General features: G+C 34.0%; 1 protein-coding gene across 1 annotated transcript; it reads left to right on the forward strand.

The window, feature by feature from the left end:
• The first annotated feature begins 337 nt into the window (after positions 1-337).
• LOC145667597 (uncharacterized) lies at positions 338-940 on the forward strand. Its single transcript, XM_081735062.1, has one exon. The coding sequence runs from the start codon at positions 338-340 to the stop codon at positions 938-940; it is 603 nt and encodes a 200-aa protein (XP_081591188.1).
• Positions 941-18,111: the final 17,171 nt, after the last annotated feature.

An 18,111-nucleotide genomic window follows, 5' to 3' on the forward strand; every position in this document is an offset into this window, starting at 1 on the left:
TTATGAAGAAGGGCAGATTCCTACAGACTTCCAGATCAGTAAGGTAGTGCCAATACCTTAAAAAGTAGGCGATGAGAAATGTAAGAATCGCAAGACGATAAGCTTGCTTACTCATGTTTCAAAACTCTTGACAAACATAATAATCTGTAGAAAATTGGAATCCAAGATAGGATAAATATTGGCAGATGGCTAATGTGGATTCAGAAAGAAAACAGGAACAGGGGAAGCAATAATTGCATTAAGAGGATTGCTGGAAGAAAGAATTCGAGTGGGAAGATCAACTTAGGTAGAAGTTGTGGACTTGGAAAAAGCGTTTGATAATGTAGAATGGAACAAAATGTTCAAAACTCTGAATGAACCAGAAATAAACTATAAGGAGCGAAGAATAATATATAATCTGTACAAAGAACAGAAGGCACCAACTGAGGTAGAAGGAGATGGAGAAGAAGCTGCAATTCAGAAAGGAGTTAGACAAGAATGCTCATTGTCATCAAAATTTGTTAGTTCCTACATTGAAAAATCAAAAGAAATCAAGGACATTCACAGCACAGGAACACTTGTTCATGGGCAGAAAATACACATGCTTAGATTTGTGGAAGATATCCTAATGTTAGCAAGCAGTGAAAAAAAAAAAAAATTAGAGGCAGGTTTAAACGGTATGCAACAGCTACTTAGCAGCAAATTCAACATGAAGATTAACAAGAGGAAAACAAAAGTTATGAGATGCACTAGAAAACAAACAACAAGAAAAATGAAGATCAAAATAGGATATCATCTGTTGGAAGAAGTTGAGGAATTCTGTTACTTAGGGAGTAAAATATCAAGTGATCACAGGTATAAACAAAATGTAAAATCCAGAATAGCTGAGTCGAAGAAGACATTTGAAGAAATACAAGCTTCTAACCGGGAACATTGGCATAAAACTGAAGAAAAAGGTTGATAAAAGCATGTGTGTGGAGTGTAACACTGTATGGATGTGAGACATGGACACTAGGAGAAGAGATAAAATGGATAATGGAAGTCTTTGAAGGGTGGTGCTATAGAAGAATGATGAAAATTAGATGGACGGATAAAGTATCAAATGAGAGAATATTGGAAATGGTAGGACAAAAAAGAAATGTATATATGAATAATACTTCGAAAAGACAAGATAGGATGATTGGACACATTATGAGACATAGAGAAATCACGTTAATAACAATGAAGGGAACTGCAGAATTGAAAATACCTAGAGGAAAGCCGAAATTGAGATATACGGACCAAATAATACAAGAAATAGGGAAGAAAAGCCACAAAGAAATGAAAATTCTGGCCCAGAACAGGGAAGGGCGGAAAGCTGCGTCAAACCAATCGAGATTGCTGACCTGAGTTGATAATGATGTATACATATAGGAATGGGGGACTATATGCTAGTCTCAATCCTTAAAATTGTTTAAAAGCAGGTGTAACTTTTCTGAGAAACGTTCAGGAAAGTATCTAGAACGACGACGTAAGAAATCATGGAGAAAGGAGAGAAGGATTAGCACATCTATTTGAGAGATCGTTGTGAATGTGAAATCTGCATAAAAAATCGTATAAATGAGATGTCTATTTTTTGTCAATATGAAATATTAAACACTGCAGAAATACATGAATCCGAAACAAACAGGATAGATTCAATGGGACTTCAGATTTTTCCCCACAGAATGTTACATCCACTGGTAATTCTAGAATGTCCACACAGAACGATACATCCAGCAGTGATTCAGATTTTCCCTGAATAATTTTCAATGCTTAGGGTTAAAGTGGTGTTGTTAAAATACCGGTTTCCCACGTTAGGACAATCAGAGACGTGCCTCAGGGCGAAATATGATGCCCAGGGGAAAATTTGCCTGGACCACTTTCTGAAACCACCACTGGATAACAACTAACTAGAATATCTCACATGCTTATTCAAAAATACGAGACTACATGAAATCTGGATCATTAAGTTAAGAGTTTACGAGACAAAAATCCCAACGGGATGAGACATTTCACTAGTTTCGTGGGTAACTTTAGTTCACCCAAGTCTTAGATCTCAGAGGCTGCTTTAATGTTAAATGATTCATAGCATAAAAATCCATAATTAGAGGCGTGCGTCATGCCTTGACTGTATTACATAATAATATGCCTTATTCGTGGATAAGTTATATACAGGGTGGTAGGTAACTCCACCGACAAACTTTGGGAGGTGATTTCTTATATGAAATGAAAGAAAAAAGTTCTAATAAACATAGGTCGAAAAACGTCTCCTTTCAGAGCTATGAACCGCCGAAAATTCGAAAAATCATGTTTCGATACGCCCTGCCTTAGAAACTGTAGGACCTATCCCAAGCGGTTTAAGGAATTACACAGGAACTAGTATGCTATCTATCTAAATATCCATGTTTTACCATCCTCCGTTATCGGCGAAATGAACGCGCCATTAGTACTTAAAGGAGTATCCTTATACCTCAACTTCCTTTTTACAGTTCGTTTCGCCGATAACGGACTACGGTAGAACATAGATATTTAGATAGAGCGCATACTACTTCCTTTATAATTCCTTAAACCGCTTGGGATTGGTCCTGTAGTTTCTAAGGCAGAGCGTTTCGAAACGTGAATTTTCGAATTTTCGGCGGCTCATAACCCTAAAAGGAGACGTTTTTCGTCCCATGTTTATTAGAACTTTTTTCTTTCATTGCATATAAGGAATCACCTCCCAAAGTTTGTCGGTGGAGTTACCTATCACCCTGTATAAATAAAGGATCTCAATTTGAATAAAAATCTCAAGAGAACTAAATCTCTAAGACCACATCTAATGGGTACGTTAAAAACTACAACAAACAATCGGCAAATGTATTCAGTGATACTTTTGTAATAAAAGTCACATTTTTTAGGATTTCTTTACGGGAAACTTGATTCTGGCTTAAGCATTTGAAAATAAAAAAATCTACAACTCACTGATACATTATATACTTAGAGGAGAAAAGTCTAGAAAATGAAAGGTTACTTTACTATTATAAAATCTCCCCTTCCTTAATAATCACAAATACTTCTTCCCTGGTGGAATGTCTGAATTCTGCATTACCGATAAAATCATGTGAATTTCAAACACATAAGATTTAGTTTCAAAACATTAGAAATGTATAAAACAGATAGAATTTGTTTTCAAGATATTACAAATATCAATCAGGTAGAATTTATATTCAAAATATTAGAAATACAAGAATTTTAGGAATGATCCAAAAATATGGATCAAAAGATTGCGATCTTGCCAATAATTACTTTTTGGATCAGGGGCCACAACATTTTTGAACGACCCCTAAATCAAGTTTTCTTATCTTTTACGGAATAAGCACATCGTACTGGGTTAAGTGATAGTTTGAATTTGGCTACACTATATACATTTCTCCAGATATAAGGCTTACAAGAAAATTTTTAATTGAAATATTTATATTGGATCTTTTGGTTCAATGAAATAGACAGAATTTATATTTAAATATTATAAATATCAAATCTACAGGATTTATATTCAAAATATTAGAAATATCAGACATAGTTCATTTTCAAAATATTACAATAGAATTTATTAAAAATAGAATTTATGTTCAAAATATGATAGATATCAAACACAATGATTTATTTTCAAAATCTTAGAAATATCTAACACACAAGATTTACATTTAAAATATTAGACACAAGAGTTCGGTTAACAATAAAGAAGTTATGCAAAAAGCAATATCAGAAAACAAAAGAATATAGCATTATGTTTTCCCGTATGTATATATAAGGGTCTTGTTTTTACAAGAACGGCCGTTAGCTACGATTTCTTCTATTATAGTGAACACGGCTAAAGCGAGAGAAGATTTAAGGACGAGGAAGAAGAAAAAACTATCTCAACTACGTGAGATTAGGGCAATAAAAGTTTTAAAAGAAAAGGCATTTGCGTTAAAGACAGCAGCGCCGCCCTGGTGGCTAGAGGCGGCAAGAATCACGCCTGATAATCGGTTAATTGTTTTATTGCTCTTCGTTGTCCGTGATCCCTTCTTTTCTTTTCCACATCTCTTTGCTTCAAATGATGAATATAATGATGATGATGATTTTGTGAGATAATAGTGCGTCCGTTGTTTTTTAAGGATGGAGGGGAAGGGAGATTTTTTCAGAACTTATTTAAACTGTTGGATGTCAGACCCTGGCCTGAAGGTAAGGGTTCGTGATGAAAGCTTTAGCGTAAAACTGTTCGCAAACTGCTCTTTCCAACTCGTCAAATTTCATTGTATGGTACAAGGATAGCTTGTACTTTTCCTTCATATAAATACCTCAAGTGTAGTTCAAATTAAGGTATTGTTTTAGAGAATCCAGAATTGTTAATAGAACTAAAGAATTCAAGTAGAGAAATACGGGTTACAAGAAATTAAGAATACTGTACACAGAAAAAAAAATGTGACTGCTGTGTCCTGCGGTGAAAGAAATGAACCTGCCAAACTGAACATATTTCGTTAAATGTATTTAGCTAAACTTATCCAGTGTCTGAGCCATATTGATTGGCTCAGACACTGGATAAGTTTAGCTAAATACGTAAGCACTTTCCTGCAATGCTGTTGGACTATATGCGCCCAGTAACACAGGCAATATAACGCCTGGTACACTGCTTACTGCACACTTCACAACAGACATTTAAGAATCTTCATCCCGGCGAAATTAAAATATTGCTAAGTTTACAGTAATTATGTGATATCTTCAAATAGATAAAAGATAATCGAAAAGTGGAACAAGAGCGCTCTAGACAATATTATTTTACATGAGAAACCGTTATCACGACTCACTTATCTGCTTTCGATTTCGAGCCATTTTGAAAATCGACATTTATTTTCGCGTTTCTAAACAGCTGAAAACGAAAAGCCACTAGGTGACTTGTGATAACGGTATCTCACGCAAAATAGTATTGTCTAGGGCGCTCTTGTTCCATATATCAATTATCTTTTATCTATTTGAAGATATCACAGAATTACTGTTAAATTAACGGTATTTAAAATTCGCCGGGATGAAGACTCTTAACTTAATATGTTCACTTGCCATAGCCATACGTTTGGCAGGTTCATCTGGAACTGAACAGCAGTAACATTTTTCTCTGTGCACTGTTCATTATTAGAAATTATTGTGGAATAACTAACCAACAAAGCAGATGACAATGAATCACCCAGTCGAACGTGTGCCATAGCCAATATGTGTTATAATTTTTTTTAAAGCAAGATTTTTTTAATAGATAGTAACTTGAAGAAGATAGTAACTTAGGTCGAAATGTTCAATAGAGATCACCTAACGAATTTAGCATTTGGACCCTACTAAGACTACATTCAAGTCGGAGGCGAGAAAAAACACTGTTAATAGTGACGAAGAAAGAAAGAAAGAATATATAAAGTTTAGGAAAATTAACGCATCATTGGAGTCATAATCTGTTCTACATGTACGTTATTTGTAAGTTTATAAGTCTTAAGTTCAAGTTAATAGTTACAAACTTCATGATATGAAACATTAAGATAAAAACGTTTTGTTTTCAAATCCTGACCCACATTTCATTTATCTAATATTTAATAAATCGGGATTTAACCATCCTATAATTCGCTTCCTAATTGTCCTCTAGAGAATGTATTTTCTAAAACTTTCTTTCTCCCTTATAGGAATTCGAAAAAGAAAATCTTTTCTGGAAAATACTCTGGGAATTCTCCTCTGAGCAAGAAAGATTAATTAATTAATTTGTCGTTAAGCATGTTATGAAAATAATAATTGATTTGTAGAAGTTCAAGTATTGTATTTTTTTTAAAAAAAATACTAGATTAGTTGATGTATCACTTTCTATTTCAGAGCTAGAATATTGTACGCTCCGGTATTGGCTTATATAACCACATACAGAGCATAATTAACGTTATAATTGATTTGAAAACAAACATTTTTTGACTATTGGATTACCTATCGAAGAGTAAGCTAAAATATATTAAAGCTAAACTAATATTAATCTTTGATTTTTATAACCCTTGGTAAAATTAATGGGTATTAATGACTATTCTGAACCAAATTACCTCGTGAAGAAGGGAAAGTGAAATTATTTACTGGAAACATTTTGTCTATTAGAGGAAATATTTTCGTCCACAATTCAAAATCAGAAGCGGCCTCTTGTCTTCATTGGTTTCTTTCAGAAACTTTTATAGCTTCTTTGGTAGAAAAGGTCAGAGAAAAAAGGACCCTTTTTGAGTTTTTCTTTATTTTTTAAAAACTTTAATTGTGTTAGCAAACATCATCGTCAAACGCTAAGGATTTCTAGTCCCGAAAGAATTAATTGCCAATGGGTGGTCATAAAAGGAAACGAACTAAACCAATTAAGAGTCAATTTTTTATGTTTAAGAGGAAACGTATAGACATACTGAGGATTCAATTTATAAGAGGCCACACTGGTTTCTCCCTTGAGGCTATGATGGGAAGCATTGATTTCTGTTCCCAGCTTCACGGCACTTCGTGTGTGGGAGAGGCCACAAGTCTCTGACTGACGGATTTTTTCCCTCTTTCTCTCTTAGCGTAGAATACATAGAACTACCCAAAAACTGGAGAGCGACTGCGTATATAATAATCTCTTTGTGTAGACTGTTTAACAAGAATCGGAAGTTATTTTGGACAGTAATTTAAAAAAATGTTGCATCAACATTTTCATTACTGAATGTTTGCCCTTAAGCTTTCCGCTCATCAAATTAAATGCATCTCGATGATGAAAATTCAAATGTGTATAATTTTCTTTCTGTGTTTCTTTTTCAACATCATAACGAGGACGTGAATAAAATTATTTCTAGGAAACCTTATTGTCTAATAAAACATTTTTTCTAAATAAAAATCCACATAATTAAGTCTTATGTACTAAAATAGAAAGATCTGATTATATAAAAAGTATTTTAACTGTCATTTTTGGATTCTCAGTGTTCAGTAATAATCTGCTTTTCTTCAAATACATTATTCGGTGTCTTCATTTCCTTCAGGAAGAATTTTCGAAACTTCGAGGATAAAAAACTAGAATTTTAACTTTTAGTTTCTTCAGTAACATTTCGTTTTTTTTTTTAAAAATCTCATTTCGTATTCTATCAAATTTTGACAGCTAATCATTGTATTTTACCCTAACACTTGCTGTTACGCCATCTCATACCCTGCGAATGACTTTTCGATGATTCATCCTGAAATGGTTACTCGTGGTCATGCACCACTAAATGCCGATATTACTCTCTTTTCTTTTTTGTTTTTCTTTTTAAAAATGTATTTTTTAGAAATGTGTATTGTGATAAACACACAACACAGTGTCTTGCAGTCTTACACAATAATATACTGAAAGCTACCTGCAATTTCATATTAGTTATATATATATATATATATATATATATATATATATATATATATATATATATATATATATATATATATATATATATATATATATATATATATTAGATATCTATTATATAAAAGAGAACGCACAAATCCTTTGTTAGCTCATCACGCTAATACGGCTGAACCAATTTCTTTCATTTTTGGGGGGTTATTAGGATTTGGACCCTAGATGGTTTTTATCATATCACTTTAATTTTTAATTACCAGTGTCTTGAGATAATTGACCATTCAAGTGTCCATAACGTACAAATCCTTTGTTAGTTCATCATAGGTATAAAAATAAACGTATTTATATGCAACCCGCATGACCGTGTCACTCGGCGGGTTAACATAAATGACAGGCGATATAATGTTAACATTTACTGCAAGCATATTTCACGGGTATTAAACACATGAGATATGGAGTTGTGCATTTAAATTTTCATTTCAACCCAGCGAAGCGGGTAATATATGCTAGTATATATATATATATATTAGATAGATTCTTACATACTATTCATACAAATAGCGCGTTATTCTGAACTATAGATAGGCTTGCATTATAATATCAGTTACACAGCATTTAAGAAGTTTAGAGATGATCTTGTAAAATGAGACAAAAGAAACAGTATTTTGTTTGGCGAGACATTACTAAACGTGGCTGTAATTAAAAAATCAATCACGACCTGCTGGCTGAAACTAGGTAAGATGAGATTACTGCAGGTGCTCAAACTGGTTCAGGGTACCAAATGACATTATTGTCTGTTAGGGTACGAAATAATATACGAAATGCAAATGTACCCTTTTTGTTTTTGGTTTAGAATTTCATTATATTATATACGTACAGTATGTGCTTAAAATGTGGATCTTTATTGCTATCTTTATCAAATTCTAATTATTTTTTTTAAATTGAAGTTTAGCTTCCTTTTTTCAGCACCAAGAGTGTGTGAGACGTGAACTTACTGTTTAAGGTAGAATCCAAACCCATAATATGTTGGAATTTCAAAGGCTTTCCACTAGGGATCAAACTGAAATCACATTAATCAAAGGCTAGAATAAAAAAAAAAAAAAAAAAAAAAGAGGTCATCTTTTTCTACTGCAGTTGATTCAACCCTATCAGTACGGTATATGTTCCATATGCAATCAATAATATGTTCTTTCTTATCCATATAGCTAACATACGCATCTTCGGAGCAAGAGACTTGAATTCCATTCCCGGTGGAGTTAATGTGGCTAGAATCGCACGTTAAGCTGTAATCAACTTGCAATCTATATATATTCCTATAATGGTCCGTTTATTCACCGTTCCTGGCCTAAATGTACTGTCATTTATTTACTTTTGTGGCTTGCTGCGCAGAATGTCCCAATTTGAGTTCGTAAAAAATCACTCGCAATTGTGTGTTCTATTATGCTCTTTCATACGACCATATTCAACAACACACTGATTCCTCATTATCTCGGTACCCAACTCCGTTGTATGTGTGCGGATTCTGTGACGTTACACTTGTGGGCTTACGTTAGTCTATCTCTGTGTTGTGTTGCTGAGGTAAGTTTCCCACAAGATGTCAAAGCGGACATTTAATTTGCACCAACCTAATTGCAACCGCAAAAGCGTAAATTAAGTTAATATTTACCTATAGTTTTAGCACTAATATTTTTTTTATTGACTTAAGGAACAACCCACTTTAAAAAATAACTTAAAAGTTGAGTTAAGTGTTCTCAAAACAAAACACCTTGCGTTGTGATGTTTTAAATAGTCATTGATGTTCTCTCTAATTCGTGAGACGTGACATTACTTATATATTGCAATGTGTTGCTGTATGTATACTATTTTCCAAGCCAAGCAGGGACGGATCTAGAAAATAAAAAACTGGGGGCAGCCAGAACTCACACCATAATAGGTATATCTTGAGTTTACTATAAACTTTCAAATATATATAAACAGTGGCGTATTTATGGGGAGGGCTTCCGGGCTTAAGTCCCCCCCCCCGAAATTTTATTTACTATAGTAAAGTATATGAAATATCTTGCAGAATATTCACATTTTCAGGCAAAGCCCCCCACGAAACAAAATCGTAAATACGCCACTGTATATAAATAATAATTTGAATTATTTTTGTCACTCAAATACCTGGGGAATAGACTCCCCGACCCCGGGCTAGATCCGTCACGAAGTCCGAGAATAGATTACATTCTAGTGCGTGTCCCAGTTGGAAGCAATTGGGATAATTAAGTTCGACCCTGACTGGTGTTAATACTTATATTAAGGGATTTGTTATAGGGAGTTATTACATACCATGGACAGAAAAAGTTTGAAAGTCGCTGTTCTAAATGTTTTAAAATTTAAATATTAGATATTAAATTTAAAGACCCACGATCATGCTCTTTAAGCTAAAACAAGCGAATAATTAATAAAAATGAATGTTTATGAAAGAATTGATAGAATGAGGAAGTGGGAGGAAACGGAAGAACTCCGAGAAGATCTACGGACACAAGGTTGTCCACCTCAACCTCATATAGCCTGAAATCGAACCAGGGATCCTTGCATCAGAGGTGAACCTCTTTACCACTAGACATTTTTTTTTTTTTAATTATTGTAATTCTTGTAACAGTAAGTCTGCTGCTCATTACACTTTTAAATCCAAAGTGTGCGTTTGGATCAATGGAACACTCACTTACTGAAAGACAATTCTGTTATCTTAAGAGTCTTAATCCCGGCGAAATTAAAATACCGCTAATTTTACAGTAATTATGTGATATCTTCAAATAGATAAAAGATAATCGAAATGTGGAACAAGAGCGCTCTAGACAATATTATTTTACATGAGAAATCGTTATCACGACTCACTTATCTGCTTTCGGTTTCGAGCCATTTTGAAATTCGGCATTTATTTTCGCGTTTCTAAACAACTGAAAACGGAAAACCACTAGGTGACTTATGGTAACGGTACCTCATGCAAAATAATATTGTCTAGGGCGCTCTTGTTCCATATTTCAATTATCTTTTATCTATTTGAAGATATCACATAATTACTGTAAAATTAGCGGTATTTTAATTTCGCCGGGATGAAGACTCTTAAACTAGAAATACAAATCACTGAGCAAAACAACGTTTATTTTAAAATTATAAATGTGTAACAGTTTCGCCAACTCACTGAACATACGCATCTCCTTCTTGTTTGTTACAGTACGTACCTGATGAAGCCAAGATGTTCAGTTAGTTGGCGAAACTGTTAAACATTTATTATTTTAAAATAAACGTTGTTTTGCTCCGTGATTTGTATTTCTTGTTTAAGTTATTTAAGATAGCAAAGTATAGTATGAACTATTCTTTTTCCAGCCTTAGAAAAAAGTAGATGTAAACAAACCCACCTGACTACCAGTTTGTCGATGACCAGTGATTGGTTGTTGGTCTCAGTGCACTAGTATCCTACCGCAATATAATTCCTACTAAAATAATAATTTCAAATAAAAATATCTGAATTTATCCTACATTTTGTGACAATAAGCGTAATAAATATATTATTTAACAACAGATGTAGCTTTACTTCAACCTCACCCGTATCTGGACATATAGTATTTACTGCGCATGCGTATGCGTTCACGCGCCTTCCCCACTCATTTAAAATTATTGTAGAATGCAGAGTTTCATGGCGACGATGTGTGATAATAATCCATTTTCGTCTCGTGTTATAAAACAAAAGAGAATAACAGGAATAGAGACAATCTCGTTTATATAAGGATTTAAGAAAATATATATCTCCAACATAGCAGTAGTCAGTGTCAGTCCGTTAATTATTTACCAACAAACTGTAGCCTTATAGTCTGGAAATTATGCGACGACAGTAAGTAAGCAGACGATCTTGCTGTTCACGTCTCTCGCTGCCGAAGCACGTGTGAGCCGCGGAGTAATTCATTTCGCTTTGTTTACGCCTACTTTGTTCTAACGCTGGAAAGACTTTAGTTAATTCTGTTAAGTATTTAAAGAACGCCGCACAACTGAATCCTATTTATTGTCATCCACAGCTAGTTTTGTGTTGACTATTTTTGTCTGATTCCGAGGTGGCTAAAACGGTCTTTGTGTCATACGGACTGATAAGACCAATAGTCCAGATGAATCTTTCAATAGCTACTGGAATAGAGTATACTTTATTCAGTTCTATTGTTGCATTGTTAGAATTCCCCTTCTTCGTGAATCTATTATAAGAAATTAAGATACGAAACCTCATATATCATTGGCATCTGACATGGAAAAGCTGTGAGCAAGAGATAGCAGGCAAACTCTCTCTCCCCACTCAGCATTCAATGAACCCCAACTTCCCCATCAGATTTTGCCCTCCAATGATTCCCCTGTCTTTTAAGTGTCTGGCTATAAGGGCCATGAATGCATCAGGTTTCAGGATTGCAAGACTCCTTTTTTTTTCTCTCTATGCATGTTCTCTTTAATATGTTTGCGATTGTTTACACTCCAAAATGCATAATGTTTACCACTTAGTTATTCAATGACCAATTCAGTTGTTTGACGGATAGTCAACCAATATTTAAATTCAAATATTCAAATTATCAAAATATTCACTGAAATCGTTTCAAGTGACGAATATGTGTCAAATTGTATTTAGTAATCTTTATATTTTATTCTTTTTTTTAACCCTTTCACTACCAATTTTTTTTCGGAGTGAGAAACATTAATATATGACTACTACTTTAAGTTGTTTTCAAAGTATAAATATATATATATATATATATATATATATATATATATATATATATATATATATATATATATATATATATATATATATATATATATACATAAATTTTTTTTTCCGAAAAACGTTTACTTTTTCGACGTGAGGATGGGACATATGTATCCCACTGATATTTTTACGTGGGACCTATATGTCCCAGTAGCAGTGACATGAACGATCATCTTGTATTTTCAATTATGATACTATATTGTCAAAAAAACAGTTAGGTCGTATTTATGATTACAAATATTTTACATTTCGGCATCCTTTCCCAAATGACAGTACATTCAACCAGTGTTTTATCACTAGCACCCTGTTCTTTACTTTCATCTGTTCCATTATCACCTCGTTCACTCCCACTAGTGTCTATTTGATAATGTTCATATGAATTCCGTGAACCATTAGTAGGCTTCTCTTTACTAGTGGAACATCGATTTATAGCAATAACATGCGGTAAATTAACACTAGTCCTCTGAGAATGTATCGTGGGACACATATGTCCCAGTGGTAGTGAAAGAGTTAAGTAATAGCATTAAGGCCTTTCATAGTACTTTCAGTATCAGTATATCCGTGAGGATAACACAGAATCTCTCAAAAACTACTTCTGGATCACCATCAATTTTGGGCAAGAATTAGAGGATCGAAAGTTAGAATGGACGTGAATCATTCAATTAATTCCAAGGTATGAACAATGAAAAATATGTTTCCCATGTATTTTTAAGAGAATAACTAGCGTCCATTGCCCGTTTCGCTCGGTTAAAATAATAAAAAATAGTAATATGTTATATTAGTCAGTCACTTTTTACTATTACGGAAGTGCCCTTTGATAGACCATGTTTTTTGTCTTGCATCCTTCAACCAGAACATATAAATTTTCGGAATTTCCAACTCAAGACATTGCCAAATAAAGTTGGCCGTGTGAAAAGCAAGGGATTCTCTGCCCCCTCTCTCAAGTTGTGGGGCTGAATTTGGATTTAAATGGGATCGGAAGTGTCGCTGTTCATCTCAGCAACCCCAAAAACTATGCTTTCGATAGTAATATGTCATTTTCTAGAATTTTTAAATATCTCCCCCTCACCTAAGTTGCACCGTCAAAGTGAAATAATAAAAGACATTTCAGGCCAGAACCTCATCTATGTTGACAATTTGAACGAGATCGGTCGCGTGGTTCAAGAGTTATTAAGTCACAAACATCGTTACTTTCATTTTTATATAGATAGATGATAAATATCATCCTTGCTTGGTAGACTATCCTCAGTGCTGTTGAGATTAGTGGGTTAGTATAATGTTCAGGATGGAAAGACTAATCTGTCCATGGAGTACAATGCTAAAATGAAACTTCTTTAAATCTAAAGACTTAAATGGATTCTATTTTCAAGTATTTATTCATTCTAAAGTCTACTTTATTTAATTTGAGGTAAAATACTATACGTATTTAAGCCCAGACTTGGTAAAGTTTGACACTGTCACATATTTAGTTCGGTAAGCGTAGTGGGCTAGGCGTCTACTTTCCAGCTAGGCAGATCGGGTTCCATTTCCAGTAGGACCGGAAATATTATCTCGTCCTACCCTAGTTCCAATGCGGCTTTGGGTTTCACCCAGACTCTTTCAAATGGCTAACCTGAGACAACCGGTTGAAGATTTTGTTGAAACATCCTCGAAACCTGTTTCCTGTACTGTAATCAAGTTAGACTTCTGTTCTCTCGTTCACTAAATACTTGGCACGGAGGAGTACCTACCGAAGGTTCAGGTAAGGTAGGTCATGTAGCCAGGATGGAAGAAAGTAGGAACGGTTTTAAAATTTTAACTGGAAACCCGATTGGAAAAACACCATTAGAAAGACCTAGGCATAAATGGGAGGACAATATTAAGACGAATTTCGCAAAAATAGAAATACAAAAAGTAGTTGACTGACGACAGAAGTCAGCGGAGAGCTTTTGTGAATACGATATTAAACCTTCGGGTTCCAAGGACAGACCATAGTTGGTTAGTTAGTGATCAGCCATCTACGTAGTGTTCAGGGTTCTCGTTGCTTGACTTCGTTGATCTTAAGAGTCGGTAGACCAGGATCGCTATTCTAAAATATTTTGAATAGTTTACTAAAATTCAATGTAACTATTCTATGAACTTCATAGAAACATTTAAGAAATATATATACAGTGGCGAATCCAGGATATGATCAAGAGAGCGGCTAAACCATAGTTTGCCGCTTTATCCAGTGTACAACAGAATTGAAGTTCATTTTATCCAGTGTATACCTAAGCGTCAAGGAGGGGCTATAGCCCCTATACCCCCCTCGAATCCGTCCCTATATATATATATATATATATATATATATATATATATATATATATATATATATATATATATATATATATATGGAAGTATCTATTCTGTCTGTAGCCAAGAGAGTATGTAACTAAACAGAAAATTATGATAGGGAATTTTGTACAAAGTAATACTTAGTTATTCATGTTTATTTATTACGTTAAAACTTCAATTTTTACAGCATATCAACATTCCAGTATCCAAACTGTCTATTTCGCTGGTAAGCTGTGGAGTAATTGTAAAGTTTTGAGTTTTGAGTTCGACTATTATTTTTATTAAATATTTGGTCTTCTTTTGGGAGGAGAGGGTGAAGTTAGAACAGTTCTGAAATTAACCCTTTCACTGCGTAAGTCGACTTCTGTCAACGGAAAGAAAATTTCCCTAACCAGCGAATGGCGACTATAGTCATTTTCTTTTTTTTTAAATGTCCATATCTTGAGCTTGGCAAGAGTAGTCGGCAAAGGTGTTGTGTGCGACGTTTGTGTTCTATTGGGTTCGATAAGCAATAGAACGCAAAATATCGCATACAACACCTTTGGCGACCATTCTCGACAAGCCCAAGATACGGAGAAAAATTTTTTTAAACATTGACTATAGTCAAAATTCGTTGGTTAGGGAAATTTTCTTTCCGTCGACCTCGACAAAAGTCGACTTACGCAGTTAAAGGTTTGAACCAATGCTGGCGAAAATAAATTTCATTGTACTGAAATATAAATTGGTTTGTAACAAAGGAAAAAAATAATTTGTTACATTATAATATTTTAATTTTTCTTGACTTTGGCAACCCTGCCTGTCCCCATAACCACCTACACCAAGAGACGATTCACACCCTTCTTGCAAGATAAACGCTGTATTCAATTTACAAATCCGCACAATACCAGCAGCCCATAGTTTCTCCCCTCAATGTATGCTAAACCCGACCTATTCTAATGTTTCCAGAGACCCGCAACTAGTGAAACATAATTGTCTGGAAAATGTATCACATGAAAGGGAGGGGGAAACAACACACAAGGAAGAGGAAATGTAGTGATGTAGTGTCAAACAAATGGGGACAAATGACAAGCGGTTTTTTTATCGCCAAGGAGGAGCAGGGGATGATCGGATAGAATAGTATACATGGAGGGGAGACAGAATAAAGAAGTGTGCGTTTATGGTTTGTATTCTTTTTTCTTCTTTTTCATTTTATTTATTTATTTATTTATTTATTTATTTATTTTCTTTCTTGTATTATCATAACATCTTTCAACTTAGGTATTTCTTAGCTACATTTTCTTCACATAATAACTTTAATGTTCCCAGCAAGAAATATTTTATATGCCTACTTACTTCTGCCTAGAACAGTAATTCCTATTGCTACATTTTGTTCACATAATAACATTAATGTTCTCAGCAACAAACATTTTATCTGCCTACTTACTTCTGCCTAGAACAGTAATTCCTACTGCTACATTTTGTTCACATAATAACATTAATGTTCCCAGCAACAAATATTTTATATGCCTATTTACTTCTGCTTAGAACAGTAATTCCTATTGCTACATTTTGTTCACATAATAACATTAATGTTCTCAGCAACAAACATTTTATCTGCCTACTTACTTCTGCCTAGAACAGTAATTCCTACTGCTACATTTTGTTCACATAATAACATTAATGTTCCCAGCAACAAATATTTTATATGCCTATTTACTTCTGCTTAGAACAGTAATTCCTATTGCTACATTTTGTTCACATAATAACATTAATGTTCCCAGCAACAAACATTTTATATGCCTACTTACTTTTGCCTAGAACAGTAATTACTACTGCTATATTTTGTTCACATAATAACATTAATGTTCCCAGCAACAAACATTTTATATGCCTATTTACTTCTGCTTAGAACAGTAATTCCTATTGCTACATTTTGTTCACATAATAACATTAATGTTCCCAGCAACAAACATTTTATATGCCTACTTACTTCTGCCTAGAACAGTAATTCCTATTGCTACATTTTGTTCACATAATAACATTAATGTTCCCAGCAACAAACATTTTATATGTCTACTTACTTCTGCCTAGAACAGTAATTCCTATAAAATGAAACGCATATTTTAAATACACGATAATAATTTGTGATGACACTTAATTCTTATCAGTAAAACTATGATCGAGTTCGAAAACAATCTCATAAACAATTGGCCACCTAATATGACTGAAGCGTGGGACGTAAAACTCAAAGATTTCATTTCATTTTTTCTAATATGTCTGGCTATTGCTGGCCAATGATTGGGTCTCAATTAAAATTCAGTCTACTATCGGGCGTAGATGCCAATTTTCATCGTTGAATGTAAGTAGACCAAGGCGCCACCCATGCAGGGGTCCACCAGGTGCAGACCTCCAGAGAAATGGCTGATGTAAAATGTCTCAAGTAGATGAGTATATAAGACTCATGCCAGAATAAGTGTTTTCTCCTTGCTCTCAAGCCAGAAAAGAAGAAACTCGTATCCACGAAGTGAAATTTCTCGAGTTGCTACTCGCCAAATTTCACAAATTTCGTGGATACGAGTTTCTTCTTTTCTGGCTTGAGAGCAAGGAGAAAACACTTATTCTGGCATGAGTCTTATATACTCATCTACTTGAGACATTTTACAAGTAGGCAACGTTGAATGGCTAATGATTGTAAAAATGTTGGATATGAAGAAAGTGTTAGAAAAGGGAGAACCCCAAGAAAATCCGCAGGGTGTTGTCCATCACAAATTGTCATGGTCTGGGATTGAACTAATGGATCCTCGTGCCAAATGGATACACTCTACTAATGGACAAAAAAAAACTGTTTCCGTTCAAAGAAGTATTCCGTACAGTGATAATTATGAATGTTGTCTAATATTTTTCTTGTAGGTTTTCATGCGCATGTTGTTAAATAAAACATTTTTTTCTACTAACATTACAATGGACAAATGATGAAAGCGAATATGTATAAGAAATAATAAAATATTAAATGGTCGTATAAAATAATCTCTAATATTAAAAGTTAAATAAAATTGAATTACTCGCACACAACTCGTGTTCAAAAATCAATACATAAACTTTTCATCCACACCTGTATCGTCCTCCTATAATGAAACTAGATAGTTCGTTCGTTTATTATAGTTTAAGTTGAATGCATGTTCTGATGAAATTTCAAATACGTATTAAGAGTCCAGATAAAAAACATTTCGTCTTTTGAAAAGTTCATGTATCGTTAATTTTAATACCATCAGATGTTTCGTGAAGTTGTTGTTGTCCACCAGCACCACTACCCATGGAATTTTTGTCCATCACAATTGCACATGTTCTGAGATTGAACCATGCAATACCATTTTACAAACACTACCTGGTTCACTTTTCCAGTTTTAGCTACTGGCATAAGCATACAAACTCATCATCTAAGAAAAATAATCGATATATTTGGTGGTCAATCTCAACCACGGATAGTTTCAGCTTGAAAACAGAAGCTGTTTTCCGTAATTCTTTTGCACGGTGGGAGTTTTCAAGTTTATTTCACCTTAGCATGTTCTTATTTTCTTCATTATGTTTATAGTTTCACATTAAATTTAAAAAAGGTTCCAGCGAAAACATTTATTCCAAGAAGAAAATGAAATGA

The sequence above is a fragment of the Thermobia domestica genome, chromosome 13 (assembly GCF_964235325.1).
Source record: "Thermobia domestica chromosome 13, izTheDome1.hap1.1, whole genome shotgun sequence".
NCBI classification, from domain to species: domain Eukaryota; kingdom Metazoa; phylum Arthropoda; class Insecta; order Zygentoma; family Lepismatidae; genus Thermobia; species Thermobia domestica.

What these genes read in the sequence shown, in the direction of transcription:
- LOC145667597 (XM_081735062.1), top strand. Translation starts at nt 338, where the DNA reads ATGTTCAAAACTCTGAATGAACCAGAAATAAACTATAAGGAGCGAAGA.